The following is a 26463-nucleotide window of genomic DNA, read 5'->3' as shown; positions in this document are numbered from 1 at the left end:
AGTAGTGCCATTTAAAATGACTGAAAGTTGAGTTTTTTTCCAAATCATTATAATTCATTTTGCACCCAAAGTGCATTAACGAGTGCGGTGAGTAAGTACCCTCTTTTTTTTATTTTATTTCCACTTGACAGAGCGTTGAAAGCGAAAAAAAAGAAAATCAATTTGTCACAACTCCACCTCTACTCATTTTTCTGAAAGATTAGCACTCATGTATGTTTTAATAAGTTCCTTAATGGTGACAGAGGCAGCATTTATCCTTTGCTGCTTCCTACGGCGCATTTGAAGCACCTAAAGAAGTGGTTTCTGAAAAGAGCCCAGGATTAGACTGAAATTTTTCATGTAACATCTCGAACATGTAAACGCCTCGCGGTAGTAATCCGACCGAGGGGGAGGCGAGGGGTGGGGTTGTTGTCGAAGTGCCGCGTTGTCTTATTCGATTTCCTTTTCTGTCACCAGGCCTTTAAGGCTGACAGTTTGAGCGCAGAGTGCTGTCTTGCTTTCGCTGCCTGTAACAGCTAGTGGGAGAATTATTTGGCCCGGTGCACTGGTGAGAGGCTGCCTGTGAACTTGACAGACAACACCATCCAAAAAAGAAATTGCCCCATGGACTATTTTCAGCCTATTGCTGTAATTCCATGTGCCTTGTTTAGGGATAACCCGGCACACGTCTTCACATCGATGATCTGCTCGCTGACTTTGACGTTCCCTCTGAGAGGCTGTGCAGACAGAAGACGAGAAAAGTTCATTTGAAATATATCCAGGGCTTAGCCATGATCTATCCTCAGCTTAGTATTGCTACATGCTTAAAAATAGCAGATTCTCGAGCCTCTAATCCATTCACTTTTGCACTTTTCGGTTATTATCGAGCAAAAAATAAAAAAACCTGCCAAAATCTTCCAGCCTTCTAGGATGGCTGTAAAAGCTATATTGAGAACACGGGACACGGTTTATTCTCAGGCCGTACGCCTCTGCATCCGAAGAGCTCGCTCAATTAGCGAATCTTCCTTCCAGCCTTTTCTCTCCTTGACCAAACTGTCTCGAGATATGACTTACCTTGAGTACGGCTTACTCCATTAGTGCTGCTAAAGCGCCAAGTGCTGCTACTCGTCGGGGAAAGCGTTATCCGCTCGGTTTCTCTCCATTACGCCGGCTTGTTTTAATGAGTCCGGTGCATTCACCAAGGGACCTAAAGTTATTATTATTTTTAATCATGCTTATGTAATATAAGGAGTGTATTGATATTTTGTGATGATTCAGCAGGGAGGACTTTCTACTGGTCATTAGGAGCACTTTGGGTAGTCTGGTACAAAAGTTAGCACACCCTTAGGCCAAAATTGCCACAAAATGGCCAAATAGGGTTACTGAAGTCTTAGAATAAGATTTATTATTATCATTTTTAATATAATTTTTGCATTTTTGCATTTTCAATGTGATTAAACTATTCCACCAGACACCTTATTATTGGACGTAAAGTTTCTTCTCAATCACCTCTGAAGACTAAAAGTCCCCAAAACCTCAGTTTACACTTTGTGTTTCTGAAAAAAAGTCGCATTTTACTTTCAAAGTTTTTGCCCGATATTATAATTATTTTTAGATATGCGTTAAAAATGTCAAACATTAAAACGTTATTAATATGGCGCACTTAACTTACATACTGATTGGTCAGAATCTGTTTTCCGAATGGATTAGTTTTCTAAAAAAACACCCGCCTCCTGTCTGTAAATTCAAAATTCCAATATCATTGTTTCCACGGTAGCGACTTATGCGTCTTGGATGGCGGACGCTCCACATAATCTTTTCCAAAGAACAAACAGATAACAAACGTATCATCATTGATACGGCCGCTTCATGTCAGGACGTTTGCTTGACCTTTTATGGAAGGAGTTCCAGCATAGGCCAGCATTTTGTTACCATAGTTGTAACCTCCAAACAGAATTTGTTATTAAATTCATTTTTTATTAGTATAGCGCTTTTAACGATGCGCAATTTTACAGCGCTTATAAAGCTGTATAAAGTTTTGTGCCTATAAGTTCCTTATACAGTAATTGTAAGTTTACCCGTAGACCCCTAGGCTTCCTGAGAAAACTCCCTGAGAAGGAAGAAACCTTGAGAGGAACCAGATCTGAAGAAAAGAAAGGAACAGATGGCAACTGGTACCTCAGGAGCATGTTTAACGAGAGAGAGAGAGAGAGAGAGAGAGAGAGAGAGAGAGAGAGAGAGAGAGAGAGAAGAACGAGAGATGAGGGGGTGACAGGGTGACTTTTTCATGAACTGAACAAGTGGAATAAAATGGCCACAAATAATGAATAATTCATAATTTGTGGGCAAATTGGTGTGGAATCAATCAAACTGGGATGTGGTGTTACGTTGGTGGTAAAACCATCACTCACCTGCATCACAGGTCATCTTGTTTACTCTTACAGTGGGTGGCATATCAGTCACAGTCTCTAGCTTCATCAGGTCTGCCTTAATCTCTTCACTATAAATGTACTTTCTTTCTCTCTCACACACATAAAGGATCATGAATAAGTTTTAATCAAATCCCTTTCTGAGCCATTTTGTTTCCAGCACTTATCCACCTCTCGCCTGGTCCTGTTATTATTGTGCACTTTAGGAACACAAGAGCTCAGAGCTCAAGAGTAAATACAAACCACTCATCTAAATATTTTAGTTGAATTGGTCTAAATCTCCTGTCGTACTCTAGATCTATGATTACGGCATGTGCTCTTTTTTTTTTCTTCCCCAGGTTAAATAATCACGCTGCCTCTTTCAGTGCACATATTGAGCGTTATTATTAATGCCCACGTGAGAGGGAGAAGAACGAATTTCATGGCGAATATTCAACAGGGAACTAATAGTGATGAATTATGGCTGATTAAAATTAATATTTGTCTCCGGGGCTATTTTTCAATTACCTAAATTAGGAATTAGGAGAGAGAAACGGCCACCGCTTCAACGCAGACGCATCATTTCTGATGCCGAGTCGTGCGTGTTCTCGGTAAGGGCACTCTAAAACATAGTACCTTGCTCTGCTATTTTTGCAATTCTAATTTCTGGCCCTTTCACCAGGCAATACAAACGACGCTTTTACAGGATGTGCATGAAGGACATGGCAAATTCCAAAGTCGAGGGCTGTTCATCATCATCTTTCACTTCAGCTGTGGTGAAAGGCAGATCTAAAAAAAAAAAAAAAAAAAAAAAAAAAACACAGGCATGTGGTGTTTCCAAGGACTTAAGTACTGATATATTAGAGTGTTTTGGGGGAGAAGAGGGTCATTAGTGATTAATATGTGGTTATACTCAGGACGATGAAAGCAAGTAGGAGCAACGACAGAGATGAGAGCCAGGAGAAAGATGAGAATCCAGCTTGACCTTCTACAGTGTTTTAGTGAGCTGGTCGATAGCTTAGCGATAATGGAGCCTCAGTGTGATAGGAGCAAAATCCTTATTGGATCCTGTTAAGATTTAATTGGAACTAACGGGCTGAGAGAAAATATATTTATATTAAATAAAAGACTAATTTTTAGGTGCAGTTGGATTATAATTGTGCATAGATGCCAAATAATTATAAGGCTTATATAATGCTAAAATAGGGTCCCTGGTGGTCTAGTGTTAGGATGCGGCGCTCTCACCGCTGTGGCCCGGGTTCGATCTCCGGTCAGGGAACCAACCCCAGCCATTAGAGTTGCACAAGCCTTAGTGCTGGTCCCAAGCCTGGATAAATGGGGAGGGTTGCGTTAGGCAGGGCATCCAGCGTAAAAACATGTGCCAAATCAAACATGCGGATGGTCCGCTGTGGCGACCCCTAATGGGAGAAGCCGAAAGAAAGTTTTATATAATGCTAAAATAATTGGCATTGGCAGAAAAAAACATCAAGGTAAAAAAAAGAATAAAATGTGATGCTACTGTACAGAGCAAACAACATTTAATTTTGTATCCCCTCTCCTTTGCTCCGCCTGCACTTCAGCAGATATTCTCCGTAGGTTCTCTGCATACTTTGGAGCATTTAGCAGATGGAACGCCGACTGCACCACAGGTCTCTCCAAACTACATCAGTACCTGACTGTATTAACACCAATGTGTCTAAATGAGCACAAATTCACACTCCAAAATCTAGTGGAACATCTTCCCAGAAGAGTGGAGCTTATTATAACAGGAAACTGGGACTAAATCTAGAAAGGGACGTATGAAAACGCTTATATAAAGACGCTTGGATTCGGTTGCAGGCTTAAATGCAAAATTTTGAACTGTAACAAGAAAATCTGAGAGCTAGTTTGCTGCTAGGCACCATTTCGCTGTTAATCTCACTATATTCAGGGCTGATTATGATATATGAAATTGCAGTGCGGAAAATGAAAATCAATCCCACATGCAGTTTTCACCGAATCAATTCGGCTCTTGTCTTGGTAACATATGCTACAGCTTTCCAAAAACACATTTACCTGCACGTTCATGTGACAAAGCAGCCAGCACAAGGCTCTCGTCACAAATTCGTTAGTTAATAGCGCGTAGCCCTCGGCGCCCACGCAAGGAGTGTATTTTTCATCGCCCGTGTCTCTGCGGTGCCGTTCCGGGTCGCTGGCTCAGCTCCCATCGAAATGTATGTAATATCCCACAAGTGTTCAATCACTTCAAAGGTCAAAGTGACAAAGTAATCAATGGGCCGTCAGGGATGTTTAGGGAAAGCCACGGCCGCTATGAAGCAAGCGCTCAAACCTTGCCTCAACCCTTCTCGAGCTCGTTTAGTCCGGCCTACTTCCTTATCCGCTCGTACGCTCTAATCTCATTTCCCTGATGAGAGAACCTGCCATAGTCATAATTTATGTACACGACCAAATTGGTTCTCTGACGGACTCCTGCTAACGTTAAATACGTCCTGCTTCAAACATGGTAACGATTAAATTGAGGTTAAGTAGGTGGTTACTCTTAGGATTAAATATAGAATCGAAATGAGTTGTGGTGACCTGGTAAAAATTAGATGGAGGAGGAAGTTGAGTCTCTGCCTACAAGACTTGTTTTTACTTTATTAGTTTGGAAAATTCGCTTTTTTCAAATGAATGTGACTGCATTTAAAGACCACAGATGGCAAAGTAAATAAATAGAGCAATATTCTGATATAGCACTGTTCTATACTTAGGGCTTTATTTATTTATTTATTTATTTATTTATTTATTTATTTATTTAGAATAGCAGTTTTATCACTTGCCTGGTTTTATATCAAGATAAGGTCACCTGTCAATTAGACTGAGAGGGCTGGATCAGATCTGTCTGTCTGTCTGTCTGTCTGTCTGTCTGTCTGTCTGTCTGTCTGTCTGTCTGTCTGTCTACACTATATGGACAAAAGTTTGACACCTGATTATAAGATTGGTATGTGCTTTTTTTTTTAGCATCCTATTCTACATGTAGTGGTCATTTGCTGTTAGAATAAACCTTCACTCTTCTGGGAAGATGTTTCACTAGATTTTGGAGTGTGTCTAGAGATTTTTGGAGATTTATTCATCCACAAGAACTCTAGTAAAGTCAGGTAATGATGTAGGTGGGGTGAGAAGGCCTGGGGTGAAGTCAGTGTTCACATTTATTCCAAAGGTGTTCAATAGGGTTGGGTTCAGAGCTCTATAGCTCTCAGAGCTCCACTCAAGATCTTTCATGGAGTTTGCTTTGTGTACAGGGGTATTGTCATGCTGGAAAAGGTTTGGATCTCTTAGTTTAAGTGAATGGAAAATTTAATGCTCCACCACTTGTACAATTGTGTGCCTTCAACTTTGTGTTAACAGTTTAAAGAAGAACCACTTATGAATGTAAGTCTGTGTTTTATCTATAAAGTTAAAATGATTATTTTTAGTAACATTATTTAATAAAAAGGAATAAAAGACAGTACGTTAAAAATCAGTGTTAGTTTGTACTGAACAAGTCGAGGGGGTCACTGCCCCCGGAGGAAGAAATTTTCCCTGCATCTTGCTGTTTATGTCTTGACTATTACGTTTCCCATCCCTGGGGGTAAAAGGCGCAGTGTGAAAGATGCGAAGGCGAGATTGTGATCTGACACAGTCTGATCATTAAACAGTAAACAGTTTGGATGTATACATGAAGGAAGGAAGGAAGGGAGGGGGGGGGGGGATTTTCAGAGGCTAAATTCCCAGCAGTCAGTCAAGCAATCAGTTAGGATCTGCTGCACTTTTTGACTTAAAGAACTAACAAATGTTCCCGTGGGCTCACCACCTGCAGGAGGGACCGTAAAGGACGGTGCTGTGAGGATTGGGCAGCAGTCGAAGGCGGGGGCCTGCTTAGACTGCTGCCCCCGCGACCCGAATTACGGATAAGCGGGAGAAAATGAATGAATGATGAATGAACTAACAAATGCAGCTAAAAATACTTTGTTTGTGTTCTGCATGATCAGAAGAGTTGGCTATGAAATAATTGATAGTTTTTGGCTGTACTTGTCATTTTTTTATGTTTTTTTTTTTTTCTTTTTTCATTTCGCCTTCATGAAATGAGCGTATGGATAAAAGTCTAAGAAAAGAAAGAAAGAAAAGAGCTTTATACTTGTCACGTACTTTAGAACAGAGTGAAATTCTTTTTTAGCATATCCCAGTGATGTTAGGAAGCGCAGTGAGCAAGGCCAGCCATGATACAGCGCCCCTAGAGCACTGAGGGGTTAAGGGCCTTTGCTCACGGGGCCTCGAAAGTGTCAACTTTGTGGCGATACTGTGGCTTGAACATATACAGTACACAGTAAAATAAAACAACGTTCCCCTAGGACCAAGGTGCGACATGAAACAACTCAAACAGAACATAAAACTAACTAGGACACTAAAAAGTGCACGTGTAAAAGTTTACACCCTTCTTTTAGCGCTAACTAGATAATGAGAGAATAAACGCAGTGACACTGCATGTAATAACAAATATTGTACATGTAAACATTAGTAGTTTAGCTGTAGATATTTGTGTATGAGTTATATGTGTGTGTGTGTGTGTGTGTGTGTGTGTGTGTGTGTGTGTGTGTGTGTGTCAGTCAAATACAAATCAGTTCCCTTTGTATTAAAGTCGAATGCTTTGTAGAATAGAAACTGTTACACAGTCTGGACGTGAGGCCTCGAATGCTTCAGTATGTTTTTCCAGATGGCCGGAGGGCGAAGATTGTGTGTGTGTGTGTGTGTGTGTATTTGTGTGGGATGTGTGTGTGTTAACCCACAATTCTGGTGGCTTTGCGGATGCAGCGTGGCGTAAATGTCCGCAAGAGAAGAGAGACCCGTGATGATCCTCTCCACTGTTAAAGCAAACATTTCAAAAACGCGTGTTTAGTGTAGATATAAAACATATGCTGAAGGAGTCTCCAGTGTTTTAAGTGTATTCTCTTTATGTAATATGTAAAATTGTATATGCTCTTTTTTATTCTAACTTCTTATATAAATGTGGATGTAGCAAGACACCAGACTTCAACCCTTTCTATTGACTTCATGTCCTTGTTTTGGACAAACCCTTCTGCTTATCAACAGCCTGAATGGTCAAAATGAAGTAAATACAGATTTAAAAACGTTGTGTGGGTTGGTTCAAGACTCAAACACAGATCTGGTTTCTTAGTAACGGCATTATTGTGCATACTATTCCGAGCGCTCTGTAATCTTTATAAATCCGTTCTGACTACCCCTAATACGGCAGCTTGCTGATTATACCACAGGTTTCTCTATGGTATATACCGGATCGCCAGCCTTTTAAACTTATAGCACGGATAACTGTAATCATTTAACTACAAATGTCCACATAGAGTTGCCCACATAAACGATAGGAACAAAGTGTACTTTCATGAAAAGTGGTTTGAGGAGAAACTCGTCCACGTTTGAAAGAAACTTGATGAACCCAACAACATGTTTTGTTTTCATTTTTTTCCCCTGAACAATCACACTATTGTATTCCGTCTTTGTCAGTATTGTGCACTTCAAACAAAACAATCACAGTCCAAGTTGGGAAAAAAAAAATCTATGTGAACCTCCAGGTTAATAACTTCTCTTAAAACTAATTGGAGGCAGATGTTCTAATCAGCGAGATAAAGCCGGTAGAAATTGTACAAACTTTCCTCGCAGTCCAACTTTAATCTCTTGAGGACGATTTAGAATAGCAGAGGAACCTAAAGGAATTGTAGATGGGAAAAAAAATAAATCTAAAATAAAGAATAACTGGGCTTTAAGAATATGTAATTTCCAACTCAAGGTTGAGAAAACTTTTATATATGTGGAAAAGGATAAAGACTGTAATTCTGTACAGATGAAACTGTTGCTGTAGGTCAAATACCAGTTTGTGAAACATGACCTAGGTGTTTTTCTGTTCTTCTGCATTGAAAATGAATAGAATTTAATATACAACTTAATATGTTTTTGGAACATTTTCAGCCATATGCTGCTCTTTTCCAAACGGTTATCAAAAAATTGGATGCACGCAATTGTACAGGAGGATTTTGGGTGTGGAAGAAATACATTTTTCCTTTATTTGGTCTAGGAGACCCAAACTTTTTCCTGCATGATAATAGTGCACAAAGCCAGATCTTGAAAGATCTTGAATGGCCTACTATAGAACCCCTTTTTGGAATGAATCAGAACCCTGACTGCATTTCAGTCCTCACTCTGCACCAGTATCTGACTTAACCGACACCCTTGCGGCTGAATGAGCAAAATCTAGTAGAAGATCTGCTCGGAAGATGGGAGGTGGTTATAACAGGAAACGAGGACTACATTTGGAATGTTATATTTATCTTCTGTCCATATAGTGTACTCTATGTTTGAAGGAAAAGTCATATCACACAAAATCTTGTGGCCTCAAGTCTTGCTTTCATGATCACACACAAAACCTAACAAACAAATGAGGCGATAATCCAAAATAAGTGTTAATACTCATGTTTCAACCTGTTTCCGGTGTACGAGTTCTCCACCCTTCATGCACATAGTAGCACCAAGAAACATCTTTTAATCTTTTTCGTTGTAAGACTTCTTACAGAACATCTGTCAGATGACAGATTGTGTGAGCAAATTGTTACTATGTGATTCGCCTTTTTTTTTTATATATAATATTATATCATCTTTTTTATATATATATATAAAATATCATTTACAAATGATATGATAAAAAAATTACTACTTGTGTTACTACAGCAAACACTACTTGCATATATATATATATACAGTACAGACCAAAAGTTTGGACACACCTGCTCATTCAAAGAGTTTTCTTTATTTTCATGACTATGAAAATTGTAGAGTCACACTGAAGGCATCAAAACTATGAATTAACACATGTGGAATTATATATGGAATTATATACATAACAAAAAAATGAACTGAAAATATGTCATATTGTAGGTTCTTCAAAGTAGGCATCAAGAGAATGCCAAGAGTGTGCAAAGCAGTAATCTAAGCAAAAGGTGGCTACTTTGAAGAACCTACAATATGACATATTTCCAGTTGTTTCACACTTTTTTGTTATGTATATAATTCCACATGTGTTAATTCATAGTTTTGATGCCTTCAGTGTGACTCTACAATTTTCATAGTCATGAAAATAAAGAAAACTCTTTGAATGAGAAGGTGTGTCCAAACTTTTGGTCTGTACTGTATATATGCAGAACTATTTCCTTGGCTTAGTAAAATCTTTGATTACTGCTATCCAAAATGCAACCAGAGGCAAAGATGTGGTTACTTTTCATAATTTCGTTCCTACCCGCCCACTGCGTACATGCTGTTTGAAATGAACATGATTCGTGCACATCGTTATTTTTATTTGTATTATTCGAGCTGTTTCTGATGCAGGTTTTCATTTCCGCACTTCTCTCGCTAGTTATTTGAGAGCAAAGCAAGGCGAGTGTTCTCAAGAAAGCGATATCGGCGAGCGGCCTCTTTTTCTCGTTTTAAGATGAGGTTGCGACAACGCCACGCCGTCCTGACGATTTTCCCGTTTGGCGTCTGGTGATCAGAAAATTGAATCTAAATAAGATTTTTCAATAAAAGCCATGTGTGGGCATTCAACATGATAAACAGTGCTGTAAAAAAAAAAAGACCAATTTTTGAAATTTCCTTTGTTAAAACTTTTCCTTTGTTTCTGCATGCAGATAAAAAAAAATCCTATCGTTATAGGTGTTTTATAAGCTTTGAAATGAATAGAGAGTATGAATAGTATAATCAAAACTCAGCAGCTGTTTCCATCATTTCTGCTTTATTTTTTTTTCCTATTGGATCGTAATAAATATTTTTCCATTTCGGGATGGTTTGAAACTGATGACTTGAAATGCCTCTCTGGTGAAGTGTCTTTTAAAGGCTCCTCAGCCTATGCGTATTTAATCACTCATTATCAGAATAACAGTTACACAAACACAAGCGCGTCTAAATGTATTAATGTCAGCCAAGCCGTTAGAGAGCGTCTACTGGCTTAAAGGAGAAAACAAAAAAAGATGAAATCTCTTAGTGGTGCGTTATTGATGTAGCGGTACTTCTGGGATCCCATTTACTCACACGCCTTTCCGACAAACAAATTTTAATGAGAAGCTGTTCGGTTTGTTTCTGATAGCATCTTGACGCACGCAGCTCCCGCTTGTCCTCCGAAGGTGATGCTACTTAAATAAACTGTGCTTATCAATAATCTACACCGGCAGCGGGAACTTTGTATTCTCCACACGCGTGCCGTGAACTTATTTGATCTGATCTCAGGTAGATGCTCCACCAGTTTAAGAGATCAGATTGAAAAGGGAAGCAGCACGTGTTTACGTTTCCTCAAGTACAGAACAATGATATCATCCCAGGACTTGTTCAGGTTCACTCTGGTTGAACTCAACCTGGTTACACCTTAATGGCATGACTTATGAAAGAGGAGAAATATGGACTCTATGGCTATAGCCTGAAGGAAGCCACAATGTGTTTGGAACAAGCACACATTTGTATGGATCGTTTTTATGTTGTAGCGTTAGGAGTTTTCTTTAAGTGGAACTAAGGTGCCATAACATGTCCCCATAACTACGTTCCAAAATCATCTGAAAAGCCTTTCCTGAAGAGTGGAGGTCATTGTTGGAGCAAATGAAGTCACCGAATGTTCATCAACGACATACACCGGTCAGGTATAACACTGATATTATACCATTATGAGTGCTGAAGTGAATAACTCTGATTATCTTTTCATCATGGCACCTGTTAGTATGTGGCAAGTGAACATTTTGTTCTTAAAGTTGACGTGTTAGAAGAACATCTCCAAAACTGCAGCTCTTGTGGGATGGTCCTGGTCTTCTGTGGTCAGTATCTATCAAAAGTGCTCAAAGGAAGGAACAGTGGTGAACCGGCGACAGGGTCCCAGGCAGGCGACGCTCGTTGATGCAGGTGGGGAGCGAAGGCTGGTCCGTGTGGTCCGATCCAACAGAGGAGCTCCTGTAGCTCAAACTGCTGAAGAATCCCGACGGTGTTCAATAAGGTGGAGGTCAAACCTCTAAAGCGGGCTACTCAAGATCTTTTACACTTCCACATTTTCATGCTGGAACAGGGAATGTTTGGAAGGGAATGTTTAAAGGGGAAAATGTAATGGTACTGCAACCAAAGACACACTACACAATTGTGGACTTTCAAATGGTTGAATTTGGGATTGTGGGAAACTTTCCAGACTTCCAGTAGAGAAAATTGGAAATTTCAAGTTATGAATTAATCAAAACGAATTCATACAAAGCTTTTGTATGTATATACACATAAATGAATTAACACACTCTATTTCATACTCATACACATGTCCCTCTATCAGGCTGATTTTGAGTAATCCTTTTGATGTTCTAGAGTTTTTCTAGACTAAAAACGTGTCTAGAAATTCATTTCAGAACAAACTGACCTCTGGGCAGAAACATATTCTTGTGTAACTTGCTATACTGTCTTTAGAAAAGCATACATTTCATAACAGTTTTATAGAGACATGTTTATAATTCCAACCTCGGGTTTATCAAGCAGATTATGGTTACAGATATGATCATTATGATCATTCTCATCTCACTCTGTCTAATCTCAAGCAGAACTATAGCAAAGAAAAGAACAAAGAAAAACGCTGCTAGATCAGCAAGCCTGTTTCGGAGACATTCAATACGGTCCTCTTTCTCGGATAACTGCGGCACACGCTCATCTTTCAGCTTTATACCAGTCAGCGAAATGGACCAAATGTCACATGTGTTTTGTTGATGTTATTCATTCCATGATCGGGACACCAGATATGAAGAGAATCTTTTATAAAATGTTAAATGTGCATCATAAATCAGCATAGCCAGATCGTTGCTTCAGAATTGACCTTTGAGAAGTGCTGGTCCAGCTGTTTATGGTGAATTTGTCACACGGGAAAAAAATGGACGCATGTAATGTAAGTACGTACAAGACTGAAAGGGTTTGGGGATCAACTCTGGGACCGTCCCTATTCTCAAACTGAGATTTGTGCCACACTGTGTGGACAAAAGATTGTGGTCACCTGACCATAAGATTGGTATGTGCTTTTTAAACCTTGTATTCAGCACCTACTTCTCATTTGCTGTTATAATGATCTTTACTCTTCTGGGAAGATGTTCCAGCAGGTTTTAGAGTGTGCTTGTGGAGATTTGTGGAAATTCATTCAGCCATATGAGTGTGAAGTTCAGCCAAGTGAGGAGGGCCTGGGGTGCACTTAGTGTTCCAGGTTACTCTAGATATTTCCCTCCAAGTTATGTAAAGCAGATCTTCATTAAGCTGGCTTTGTGTACAGGAACATTGTCATGCTGGAACAGGTTTGGGTCTTCCAGTTTAAGTGAATGGAAAATGTAAAGCTACTAAATACAGAAACATCCTATACATTTGTAAGTTTACAATTTTTGGTAAAAGTTTGGGGAAGAACCACATATGACTGGAGAAGTCAGGTGTCTGTACTGTTGTCCATATAGTGTAATATTTATTTTATTCGTTGACCAAATTGCGGCCATTTTTAAATGTAGACACACTATCTTATTGCTAATACATTTTCTTTAAAAAAACAAACAAACTGGGGAGTGTATTAATGCTTCTTATTCTCAGATGTACTCTCATTGTACATTTTGTACTCTATTGTGAGGATCAGACATGGCTGTAAAAACAACCCAAAATTGAATAGCGAAAGTGAATTGTTCAGTGTTGAGAGCATACGATAGCATGTCGGCTTGTTAAGAGGTTGGAAATTTCAAGTTGTGAGCTTTACTTGATTGCAAAATTAATTTATTCATCTAAATAAATAAAAAAATCACATTTGCACTTGGGTGTAGACAGAATATTGGAAAAGATACATTTTCTTTCTTTTTCTTTTCTTGTCTACCTTTCCCCCATTTTTCCCCCACTCAGTTTTTCTCTGTACTTGGCCTCCTGCTTCTGTCAGCTGGCTGATTTTGTACCGCTATGAAAATCTTATGCTAATTATAGAGCGCTGTTTAGAAATCAATACCCTGGTGTTTCACTGTAGCAAACTTTATAACTGAGAAATTCATTCAGTAGTGCACCGGAGACGTCACACCTGTACTTGGTTTTGATTTCAGCGAGCAAAAAAACAACAACTTCGCTTCGCACCTGTATATTGAATGAGTTATTCAGCTGCACCTGTCAGATTGGTAACAAAAAAAATCCCCAAAATACAAAAAAAGTCTAACTATGTCTTTGTGTACGTCGGGTTATTTGGTTGCCAAATAATGAATGGTTCGGTTTGACAATTGCCGTCTCCGGAAACAAAAGAAGCCTCTATTACTCTTATGCGGTTTGGCTCGCGAATGCACAGCCCCTTCATAAAGCATTCCCTTCGCTCTGTATGGAGAGTCGCATCGATTCGTGTTTCTTTCCTCTGAACCGTATGTTTACATTCGGCGCTCCGAGGCGTGGGTGCACGACCCCATCCACGGATTTCTGAGCATGCGGCCCACTGGGAAAACAAAAGTGGTTTTCTAAACGTGTTCCTCTGTGCCTCTGTTGCAGTTTGGGCCAATACTTATTCGGGGGCTTGTCTATAAAATGCCACGGATCAGATGGATCTTTTGAATGAGAATGTTTTTTTTTTCCTTCCCTTTCTGACTGGAGTCCTGTTTTTATGAAAGGCATTATCATATTATCATTTTATGTACGAAGCATGCGGTTTAATAGACAAATCCCGGTGTTCTGGCATCGTACCCTCATCTCAGATTTGCGCTTTGGTTAAATGTACCAGATTTAGCACATTTTCTAAATGCCAGGAGTTTGTAAAAACAGTGGGGAAGTGAGCAAATGGCAAAATTGCGAGGTTTGGTATTCAAGCGAATGAGGGCACCGTAAGAAAACTCCTACTGTGTTTTAGCGTGAAAAACAATCCTCACGTTTAGGAACATTTCCAATTCTCATGGAAAAAATACCAGGGTTAATGAGGGGGTTAGGGACAGGATAGTGTTTGTACCTGCGCTAACGATGTTATTCTTATAAAAACAAGTGAAATCCAACCACTTTGTTTGTGCCTGTGACTGTGATTTCTGATTGCATTTACAATTTACAACAGCATTGTGTTGGGTTTTTTTTCGTGTGTGTGTAAGTGTGTAATGTAAAAAGCATGTTTTGCCAGAACTCCCTCGAGGATTATTGTACCTGTCGGTAAATGCTATATGACAAAGTGCTCGCGGCGTCCCGGATTTGTCCGATTACAGCGGTGGAACGACGATCCCCGGGCTCAAGGTTACAGATAAGCCTTAAACACGTGACCTCCTTGCGACCCCGGCTCGTAATACTTACGCGAGGCACGGATTTGAGTGCTTGCAGCGGGTACGGCGTCCCGGCTCTGTGGAAAAACACATTAGATTACAAAGATGATAGCTGATTACCCAAGAGAGGTGTATTTTTCACACACACCCACACTTAAAATGGCACCTACACACACACACATTGACACAAGCAAGCCACTGGAGGCTTATACCTAGACAGGAAGACGTGATCAAACCTGACGTGGCGTCGAATTGTTAACGGGCGGCCGTTAAGAAACATGGAAACGCGTATTAATTGGATCATTGCGGAGCGAGCGCTCGACTAATTGCAGCGTTCTGATTCTTAATTGCTGAATGGCTGAATTCGGTTCGCGAATGCTAATGGACGAGACAGCTGGTGCACAGACGCTTTTTGTTCTTTCTTTTCACCCCCACATCCCATCCTTTGCTTATTTGGATCGTCTTCCAGGATGGCGTCCAAACAACACAGTCAGATTTTGTCCGCGTGCCCGAAATGTATATATGTGTGTGTGTATTTGTGTTGTTGTGTGGGCCCGTCCATGCGCGTGCTTCCTGCGATGAGAAAGAGCGAGCGTGGAGAATAGAGCACTCTCTCATTATCTCCAGGCCGCAGCCTCACTCTTTCCCCGCTCCCCCAAGACCAGACAGCGGGTGCGCATAATCGCACAGGCCTAATTTAACCCCATTACAATAATTCATGCACATGCAGGAAAGAAAAAAATAAAAAATAAAATAAAAAACGAGACCAACCTCTGCCGCTCATTACATATAATTTAATCCAGAGGAAACAGTCACGGTCACATGCCAAGTGATTTCACTCCGCTCTATTTTGTTTTGTCGCCATGAATCCAGCACAGCCCTGATTACTGTTTTTGTTTAAAAACATAAAAACGCTCGCTTTCTTGACTCGATTTTTTTTTGGTGCCAAATTGAACCAGGTGCCTCGTGTCCACAGATCAGCCTCAGGGCATCAGATCCAGATGCGACAGCGGCGGTACATTTTTAGCCTATCGATCCGATCCGCGAGCTTCCCGCATGCCGTAAAAAGAGACCGTCGATATGTTTGTTAGAGCGAGGAGCGGAATAGGCCTCCCGGTGACTGCGAATCCCTTTGACACTTTATGGATCTTTCTTTGTCTGCCATCATGTTTGATTTTTTTTTTTTGTCTTTCATTGACAGGACATGGCAAGATGCTTTAAAAATAGACCGGCTTCTGTTTGTTTGTCTCAGGGCAGCTGCCGTAAGCCTGAGGGAGGGAACTCTGCTCTTTCCTCGCTCGGTGCTTCAAGGCTGATCAGCACGGGATGTGAAGTGTTGAAGTGTTTCTTAATAAAGTCATAATTTAAAAAAAACCCAGAAAGCACAAGGGATTTAATGCTGACTGATACAGAATCGGCATTACAATTAGTAGTAGTAGCAGCAGTGGTGCAAAAATAGGGTATGCAGTATGTGCAGGTCAAATGGGCACCACTCTGGGTGGGTGGTTAGGTGGGTGTTTGGGGTGTGGGCAGTTGCATGTACGGTAGTTTATTTATTCTTGTATTTACCCCCTTTGGCTCTTGCTTAGTTTCAATGGTTCTCTCTCTCTCTCTCTCTCTCTCTCTCTCTCTCTCTCTCTCTCTCTCTCTCTCTCTCTCTCTTCTTTGTACTGCAACGTTGCTTACATACTGTATGCCTGACCCTCTCTTTTGTCCATATCTATCCATCTCCACATCTCTCTTTCTCTTTTTCCCATTTTCCTCCTGCTCACTGATGACATTCACGTTCTGAGAGTTCAGCACCGTTAACAACTACTGAATCAGAGTAAATCTGTTGCCACTTGTTATGCCTTGTTTGTTTGTTTCTTCCTCATGCTCTCTCTCTGTCTTCTCTTTCACAGCCATGGCTACATTGCGCTTTGGGCAGAACATCATAAAGGCGTCGGCGGTGTTTCTGCAAACAGACATGTCCTTCGCTCTGGTTAATCGGAAGCCTGTGGTGCCAGGCCGTATCCTTTTTTTACGACCTCGTGTTGCCTGAGGTACTGACGGAACGATGTTCCTCAGCATGCAGAGCAGGTAGGACGCTTGTCTTTCTCATACACGTACGCGCACATGCTATACAGCGGTGCCACCGTTGCTCAGCAACAGGTCTGGGTCCAGGTTGACCTTCAGATTAGGTGAGACTGATGTTTACAGAGAGGCCCTGGAAGTGAGGAGTTCTCGGGTGGGGTTTGGAACAGTTGCTGAAGTGAAGGAAAACAAATCAGGGTCCGTATTTCTAAAGAATCGTATCTCTGCAAGGCATCGGTTTGTCCCAATATAACAGGAAGTGTGGGACCAACTTACTTGCTACATAACATGGCATGTACATCGTCAGAAATTGGTTACTGTGGTAGCAGGTGCGTCAACAAAATCCTACTTACTTATTTTTCATATTTTCATATTTCATATGAGTGTAAAATAAATAAACGCTGCCATTTTAAAGACCACTGTATAACCACTGCCTAAGTGAAGACCTCTGTATACCTGCTGCCATTTTGAAGGCTACTGCTTAGTCCTTGCCATTTTCTTAAGATCACTGCATAACCACTGCCATTTTAAAGACCACTGTATACCCGGTGCCAGTTTAAATACCACTGCATAATCGCTGCCATTTTAAATACCACTGCATAACTGCTGCCATTTCAAAGACCACTGTATACCCGCTGCCATTTTAAAGACCACTGTATACCCGGTGCCAGTTTAAATACCACTGCATAATCGCTGCCATTTTAAATACCGCTGCATAACCGCTGCCATTTTAAAGACCACTGTATACCCGCTGACATTTTTTAAGACCACTGTATACCTGGTGGCAGTTTAAATACCACTGCAAAACTGCTGCCATTTTAAAGACCACTGTATAACTGCTACAATTTTTAAGGCCACTGTATAACCATTGCTATTTTAAGGACCATAGTTTAACAGCTGCCATTTTAAAGACTACTGTTTAACCGCTGCCATTTTAAAGACCATTGCATCCACCTTTTCGCAAACTTCCGTTATGACATTAACAGTCATTCGCTTCAGTGTCGCTACTCGTTCGTTCTTTCATTCATAGCAATGCTATTTAAGTATGTGGAATTAAAAGTTGATGTAGAGCTAAGTCAAAGCCTGAATGTGTCACATCATAAGGCATGAGTTTTAGTGTCAATGTCAGGTGTCATACAGGTGGCAAGGGGCTCATGTTTCGCCTGTCCAGTGTGTTCATGTAGACACTCTGCAATACTGTGGAAGCTCAGTAAATGAAAAAATAAAAAAGATGATGATAATGAAGATTCATCACTCCTGATGTGTCGACGTCTCTTCTCTGAAGGTTTCTTCTCTGAAGGCTTCTCATGCATCAAACATGTCTAATTGTAAAATATAAATGGCATGAAAACATTTGAATCAAATCTACCTTTAACTACAGTGTGGAATTAACCAGCCAGCGTATGAATACACCCAGAAGTAACCATGAATTTGCAAACATCTAAAAGAAAAGTGATGAAATTGTCAGACAGCGTGTGGTTTGGATTCGGCTTTGATGTGTAACCGGACTCGCACAATATATTCCGACTTCGTATACACATTGCTCATGTGTACGGTTGAGTAGCGGAGATGTCAAAGACATAATTCGTTCTTTTAGGAGGTTAGTGACAGCTGCAATACCCACGCAATCAGGATGATCCATTATTAAAGCTTGCTGTCATTAAATATTTCAAACAGATGAACTCCAGTGTGCCATCAAACACCTGTAGCAGCCGGTTAGGATTGTTCGTGATCATGTCTTATTTGACTTAGCGAGCTCTCTGGATCGTTTTTGTGCAGGGTGCCAATTTGCTTTCAGAACCGGAATGATTAATGGGAATTATTCCAAAATAACGTGTTCCTATTCTAAGAGTTGTATTCTAACAATTATTTAAATATATTTTCTTCTTAATCTTCGTGCTAACGATGCATATATAATGTCTGTATATGATTTCCAGCACTGATTTTTAAATAATTCAGATTTTTATTTTCCCTTTCTGGAATGATAATCAGTCCTTGGCTCTTAGTCCCTAGCTTATGTAACCTCTTCTCATTTAGTTTAGGTGCATATGGAAATTGATTGTGTGCTGAACTGTAGTGCATTGCTATACACTCCTAAAGACTTGGCATGAGGAACACATTAACATCTATTTCTTTTTTTTGCTAAACTTCATGATCGTTGAGATGTTAAAGGGCAAGGCTTGGATGTGCAGATGCAAGTAAGAGAAAGAGAGTTATGTGAAGTTATATGCATATACTTACGCCTTTCAGAACCAGTTTTTTGACAAGGTGGCACCTTTTGGCGGTTCTGGTGGTTCAGAGAGCTAGCAAAACTTGTTGCTGGATGTTGTATAGCTAAACGGTGCAGGATGATTGCTGAAATGATTTCTCCTGATCGGAAATTGTTTATAGACTGTCAGTGTAGCATTATCACAGAGGACTATCGCTAAGAACACTCATAGAATCAGTAATGGTGTTCAAATTGACTAGCATCATCCTTTCCCTAGTGAACATTAAAAACAACCAAGGGAATGGGTTTGTTCTAGCAAAATGCACTTGTGTGAATCTGAGTTATTATGAATCAGGGATGTAATTTTTAAGTGAAAGATTACACAATATTACACAAAATAGTACACGTCAGCACATTCAACATACAGTACATACCAAAAGACATCCATAGACTATACGGACAAATGTTTGTGGGCACCTGACCATCGACTGTGTGCTTTTTAATCATTTGCTGTTATAATAACCTCCATTCTTCTGGTAAAATGTTCCAATAGATTTTGGAGTTTGCTCGTGGACATTTGTGCACATTCAGCCACAAGGGCTTTAGTGAACTCAGGTACTGATATAGGGTGAGGAGGCCTGGGTTCCCAGTGTTCCAATTCATCGCAAAAGTGTTCAGTAGAGTTTAAGTCAGAGCTCTATAGCGGGCTATTCAAGATCTTTTACTTTAACCCATGTAAAGCATATCTTCATGCAGCTGGCTTTGTGCACAGGGGCATTCATGCTGGAATAGGTTTGCGGCTTCAAGTTCAAGTGAAGGGAAAACTTGATGCTGCCACATCCAAACATCCTATACAATTGTATGCCTTCAAATTTGTGCTAAAAATTTAGGGGATGACCACATACAGTATGGCTGGAAAAGTCAGAAGTCGAGGATGCACTTGTGCTTTTTTTTGTTGTTGGTGAGTTAACTTTGAAGGTGAAAAAACTCATAAAAGGTTAACCTGTTAGCCTTCGCCACAGCTTTTGGGACTCACAGCTGAAAATGCCCTACCTAATTTTAAATGTTGACAGTTCCTAATAAAGTGGGCTACATACACAGTATAAATATCTTTGGAAAGAAGACACTTTGAGCTTTACTGTCCATTATTCAAAGTTGATATTGCTCAAAAAGATAATAAGTTATAGATGATGAAGTCCCTTGAATATAAATTTCTTGCATTGAAATTTATATATATGAATGTAAATGAATATATATTATGTAAATATATTTCAAGCGATGCTCAAGGCTTAGACTTTTAGAATGATTTTTAGTTTGTCATTTTTACTCTTGTCCCTTTTCATTTAATCTATTGTTAAACAAGCACCTGAGAATGGGATATCGGTCCCGCAGGCACGGCGCTGAAGGCTACGGGGTTAAAACTGCAGGAAACAGATATATGGAAATAGAAACTCAGAACGTGGGGAACTCAAACAAGAAAACACTAGTTAATGCTAAAGATGGCTCTGACTTGAAGACCTACCTCTTTTTAAAACACTTAAATTAGCACTTTTTAAGTTTGCTTTGTAAAAATCAAGAGTTATAGTCTGATTTATCTTAAGTTGTAATCTAGCCTACCAGTGTAGATTTATTCCTTGCTAGAGACTCAAAGCGCTTTTGTACTCCGCTCTGGACGAGGGCGTATGCTAAATGCCGCAAATGTAAATGTAAATTACTTTTCAAACGCGCAACAAATAAATATAAGTCCATGAAATGTAAAGCTTCATGAAGATATGCTTTACATGGGTTGAAGTGGAAGATCTTGAACGGCCAGCAAGACAGTTCAGAATATAACTAGCTATAAATAAATGTCCTAGGTGTGTCTAGACAGTGTGTCTAAGGATGGCATTGAGCTAGGCTTAGAATGTAGAACTGTTTAGATAAAGTAATAACAGTGGAAAAAAATCAGCAGCCATAATAATAATAATAATAAAAAAGATTGCACCATCAAATCAATCCACACAACACGGCAGTTCAATGAGTGGCCTCTTGACTTGATCCCTCAGTACTATGTGAACATAAAATTCATATACTCGCTTCCAGGCAACAGTAATCAACAGTCAGATTCATTTGACAATAAGTGTCTATTCATCTTGTTAATTTACCCACAAATCCATTATGGGATCCGTGCAGCCAGAGAGCGCTTAAGTAAACACTATAAAATCCCAGTCGGAACGTTTTACCAGCCTATGTATCACCTATATGGGACAACCACTCACTCGTATCAGCAAAGGCAAGAGCCTAGTCAAGATGTTGCTCAATTCAGATGCCACTCAATCGGCCCTGTTTTGGAAATATACGAGACGTTCATGACAGTTACTTAAGCTTTGGCTTGCTTGCACCCCGCCTCCAAGGTAGTGTTCGGGAAGTCTCCTAGTCATAGTCTTGCCAGAACTAAAGTAAAAGCAATCACAATGTGTTCAGGGGAAGATCCCAGAGACGAAGTTTAGCAAGTGAGACGAAAACAGGAGTAAAGAGGATAAAAGCTGCAGCGGCTGGTTGTACCGGTTGTAGTTTAAGCAGTTAAATAGGTTGAAGGATAAATTTGTTAAACAGGAGCTTTTCAGGTCTGTTTGCACAAAACCCATAGAAGCAGAAGAATATTTTTAGCTTTGGGAAATGATGACTTTTTTTGAATGGAAACCAGCCACACAATGGTACAAATGCTTCTACCGAACCTTCTAAAAGCTCACCCACGTAATCAAGCACTTGACAGAGAAATGATACCTTTAAATGCTTAGGTCAGGAGCATGGTTGCCAGGTCCATCAACATTTTGTACATTAGTACATTACAGGAACATACAAGAAAAATGGCCTAAAACTACCCTAAAACTTTGAGAATTGAAAATGAGAAGAAGCTCTTGTCTATTTTATTTCGTGTCAATTTGTGTATTTCTTGTCTATTTGTATTTCTTAAAAATTTTTTTTTTTTTAACTATTTTAAACTACTTCTTTATGTCATATATTTGATATAATTTGATGTTTATGTCTATAGTTCCTTTTATTTAATGCCCAATTTTCTGAGCAGCCAATCAGATTTACATTTTCACTTCAAGATTCTGTACATAGCAGTTTGTGCCAACATCGTGAATTCTTCTCAAGTTTTGTAAAAGAATCAGGTTCACCATAGTGTGCGCGCATTTCTTCAAGGTGTTTGATCCGCTAAACAGAATTGAATGCTAGTTTTACTGTACATTTTTAAATGTATACCCCCATCCCCATCCCCACACACGGTGAGCTGGACTTGCTTATAGACAAATGATCCTTTTACCTTCTCTGCACAGTGTTCAGGGTTTGATTTATTTAGCATTAGTTTTCATTCTGCATGCTAGTTTATTTTATGCTAATCTGGCACAAAGGAGCAAAGACCCCTGTCTGTGTCATTTTATGCTTACCTGAATCATATCACTTGCAGACCATATTTGATGTACACATATTTATTTTCGTCGAGTTAGTCACACATCAAAGCAACAGGGATTAGCATAAAAACGAATGCATTAGCCTCACAGATGAAAATTGTCCATTGGAGCATTATCGCTCCGAGACCTATTTTCAGCCTGAGCATGTGCAGACAGAGAGAGACGGTCCAAAACGATCTGTTAATTTCCTTTAGTTTTTCATTGGCAGATTAATAATTGTATAGCTAATGCATGTGTAAAGATGGACAGGTTATTGAATGAATTGTAAAGGTCATTATGTTATGACAATTGTGTCTGTGTCTTTTCCTAAAGGAAAAATATGTCCTTCAATATCCTTTAATATTTTTTCGGAGATGAGTCCATGCTTTGGAAGACGACGTAGCAGTTGCAGTTCTTTCTTAGGTGGATATACAGTGGATGTACAATTGACTCCAAATGGTAGATATTCCTCTGATGACTTTCCTGTGAAAGAAGGCGAATTGTATCTGAGTGATCATTTAGAAAAAAAAAAGAGGAAATAAATAAATAAATAAAAGACAGAGAAGAATAAAACTCCAGAAGTCTCAGCGTTTGATTAATCATCTCCCTGCTGAATGCATTAATCTCTCCAATACTCCAAATAGCAGATTGCTAGAGATCTAGTAATCCTATTAAAATTCATAATTAGCAATGTGCTCTGTTCTTCCTGTGGTAGAAAGTGGAGGGAGGGAACATTTCACAATTAATTCCAAAACAATTCCTCTCATTATCGCTCCATCTTCGCGGCACAGAAGCCGGCAGGGGCGCGACACGGGACCACTGCGGCAGGGTGGTGTGCTTGGAGTTTGGAGTGTTTTCAGGGGAACAGTGTGATGTCACCGTGGTTAATGTCAACAGCGGGTGAGGTTCTTTCACCGGCTGTTTGGCCACTTTGCGGAAGGAGACAGAAATCATGGGAGACAAGGCACATGAGGAGAGGTCAATAACCGAGGGTCACTTTAAACAGTGGCCTCTGCTGTTTCTGTCCAGTGGAGGCCAAGTTTTTTTGTCCATCTCTTGCTGTCTTGCTTATGCACTGTAAACCTATAGGTTCCTCTGATGAGGAACTCATATGGAAACAAGGATAGTTTGTCTGCTTTATTTTATGATAACCCCAGTCCTAGCATGCTAATACATACACTATTCCCAGTCTCTTATCCCACATCCTAATCAGAGCTCAAATCCCAGCCCCTAATTATAACCCCATAATCCTAGCCCTCAATCTTAGGTTCCTAGTCTAATTTTAAACCCTAAATCTAATCCCAACCTCTACCTTTGACCTTCAAATCCTTCCACATATCGGTAAACCTGAAACCATGTGATCAAACTCCTGGTTCTTGGCTCGTGCTGTGTTTTGGGCGCTGCTGCGTATTTGAAAGATAGAGCGATATTTATCCTTCTTCTTTGAGCTTGTTGATATCAGTCTCTTTGCAGAACCAAAGCCCTTCACCGCCTCCTGTTTACTCAGGCTTTTTTTTTATGATGTGCAAATGAGTAGCTACATTGTGAGATTTAAAGATATTCACCGTTCCATTGGCTGCATTGTTTACCGCTTTGGCTCTCCGTTCCGACAAACAGGTGCGATTAAAAACACAGCATCAACATGTGCAGCTGGTTCTAGCGTGTGTATTGTTTGTGGATTTGATTTGATTGCGTTCGTTTTTTTTTTTTCCTGTTTTGTTTGGTTTCTTAGATATTTGATTTCGGTTCGGATGAACAGTGGACACAACCCTGTGGTGCTGGTGTGTGTGTGTGTGTGTTTGTTGTGTTGTGTAGTGTAGTACCCCCTCCTGATACCTCTCCTAACGTATTTGTGAGCAGACAGCATCGTCTGTGTGTGAACTTCCTTCTTTTGCCTTCTTCTCCTGCGTATTCTTTCGCCCCTGGACATCCCTCTGCTGCATGGATCACTGTGCTTTTGTGCCTGGAACCCGTAAGGAGGGGAGGCGTTGATGGGCAAATCAGGTCACTGGATATATGAAGCTGTAAGGAATCGATTATTACTGTGTGGGAGTGGAGTGGAGCTCCAGCAGTGGGCACTGCCAGGCATTATCATACCCACTCACAACCCTGTGCCCTCGCTGGGTTTGAGCGGACATGACGGACTCATGCTAAGAGAGGACAGTGCTTGAGAAGTTGACCTGTCTTTCTGTCCTTGTTGAACAATATTTATTCATTTATTCCATGTGACACTTTTCATTTTGTAGCAGGCTTCGTCGCGAAGCTCAAATCGCTCTATCGAGCAGTACCAGGACGCTGCCCATCGACAAAACTAGCCATGATATAATAAAGACGGGACCTTGAGAAAAAGCACGTCTGCGAAGGGACTCTCATTTTTCCTCCTCCTGGCACACGTATTGACTGTGTATGCACAAGATTGATTAAACACTAGAGAAAAGGACAAATTGTGACTAACTCGCCGAGCATCTCTCTCTCTCTCTCTCTCTCTCTCTCTCTCTCTCTCTCTCTCTCTCTCGGTCTCCCTCTCTCTCTCTCTCTCTCCCTCTCTCTCTCTCTCTCTCTCTCTGCGGCACGGCCACCCACACTGTGTGTTTGACCCGTTACAACAACTCAGTATGCAAATTTCCCAGACTTTCTCGACGACTCAAAAGTTTCTCGACGACTGTGGATTTCTCTGTAGAGAAACAGAGCGCCGAACACTTGAACCCCACATCCAAACACTGCAATGCAACCAAGTGAAGCAAAATGACCTCATTTAATGCATTCATTATCTCCACTCTGATTAGGTGTGAATCTTTACGCCAAACATTTCCCATCAGTTCCACTGCAGGTGTGAGAATGACTGTAATCCTGAACATGATTTTTTTTTTTTATCTTTGTGAAGTAGCAAGCCTGAAGCACGGAAAGCAAACTGCGAGGGCTATTATAGTAAACAAAAAGTAATATCAGTTGTATAATTGCATTGAAAACTGAAATGAGGTATAGATTGTAATCTGGCGTTTGAACTAATTTAACAAGAACTATAATTTTAGGTTGATATTATAATTGTGTACCACAACATTCTATGGTATTATTAAAATGAAAAATAATTCACATAAATCAAAATTATTTGACATAACTGTCTGCGGTTGGAACAATTCAACTAATTTAAAACAATAAAACTAACGTTAGTCTTTTTGCTGCCTCCCGTCCTCCCCCTCACACGCATTACGCATTACACAAAGCATTTATTGATCATGCCTGATTTGTTCTTTTTATTTTATTTGATTATTTTATAGAATTTCACACAATTTCAAAGAGACTTTCAACAAACTCATATTTAAAAGCCTGAAAGACAAAAGTTATTTTTTTGTTAATGATCTCCTCATGGATCTGAAAAGACAACAAAAAAGCTTTGTTCAGAGTTTTCTAACATCAGGAACATTTTCCATCATGTTGAATTTGACCAGTTGTCTTCTGCTTTGCTCTACAGCGAATCATTCTTATTAGCATACGAAATATATAACAAATATTATATGGGCAAAAGTTTGCAGGCACCCGATTATACAAATTATAAAGGACACCTAAAGATCAGCCTGAAACTCAGTTACAGTGGCCAGGGTCATACAGAGCTTTTCCAAGACGGGCTCCACTCAGGACAGACCTCGCAAGGGTACATCAAAGAAGTCAAGTCCCCCGTGTTGTGCGTCAGGTGCAGAAGCTGCTTCAAAAAACAGACGCATGAGTGCTGCAGCATTGCTTTAGAGGTTGCAGAAGCGGAAGGTCTGCTCAAGATTTATAATCAGACTCTTGATATCACCTAAATGAGGATGGGTTCCCCTTTTGAGTCTGGTTCCTCTCAAGGTTTCTTCCTCTTAACATCTAAGGGAGTTTTTTCTTGCCACAGTTGCCTCAGCTGCTCATCGGGGATAAACACACATCGTTCATCTTAACTGTTGATTTCTGTAAAGCTGCTTTGAGACAATTTGAAACTTGACTTGACTGCAACAAGTTGGTTTGCGTGAAGAGGATCCCAGCAACAACCTGTGCAG

At 40.1% G+C, this 26463-nt stretch overlaps 1 protein-coding gene across 4 annotated transcripts in view; it reads left to right on the top strand.

Annotated features, from left to right (window-relative positions):
• The window catches only part of fhit (fragile histidine triad diadenosine triphosphatase), a 247998-nt gene that overhangs the window by 73800 nt on the left and 147735 nt on the right, over positions 1–26463 (top strand). For all 4 annotated transcript variants that reach the window (XR_014532253.1, XM_083534323.1, XM_083534321.1 and 1 more), the window contains one exon: positions 16615–16722. Coding sequence is in view for 3 of the 4 variants with exons in the window: in XM_083534323.1 (XP_083390449.1) it covers positions 16617–16722 (106 nt within the window). In the remaining variant the exon portion in view is untranslated. The remainder of the gene's footprint in view (positions 1–16614; positions 16723–26463) is intronic.

The sequence above is a fragment of the Silurus aristotelis genome, assembly GCF_946808225.1.
Source record: "Silurus aristotelis genome assembly, chromosome: 28".
Taxonomy (NCBI): Eukaryota; Metazoa; Chordata; class Actinopteri; order Siluriformes; family Siluridae; genus Silurus; species Silurus aristotelis.
The sequence above is the reverse complement of the archived record's forward strand: the minus strand, read 5'-3'. Positions and strand labels throughout refer to the sequence as shown.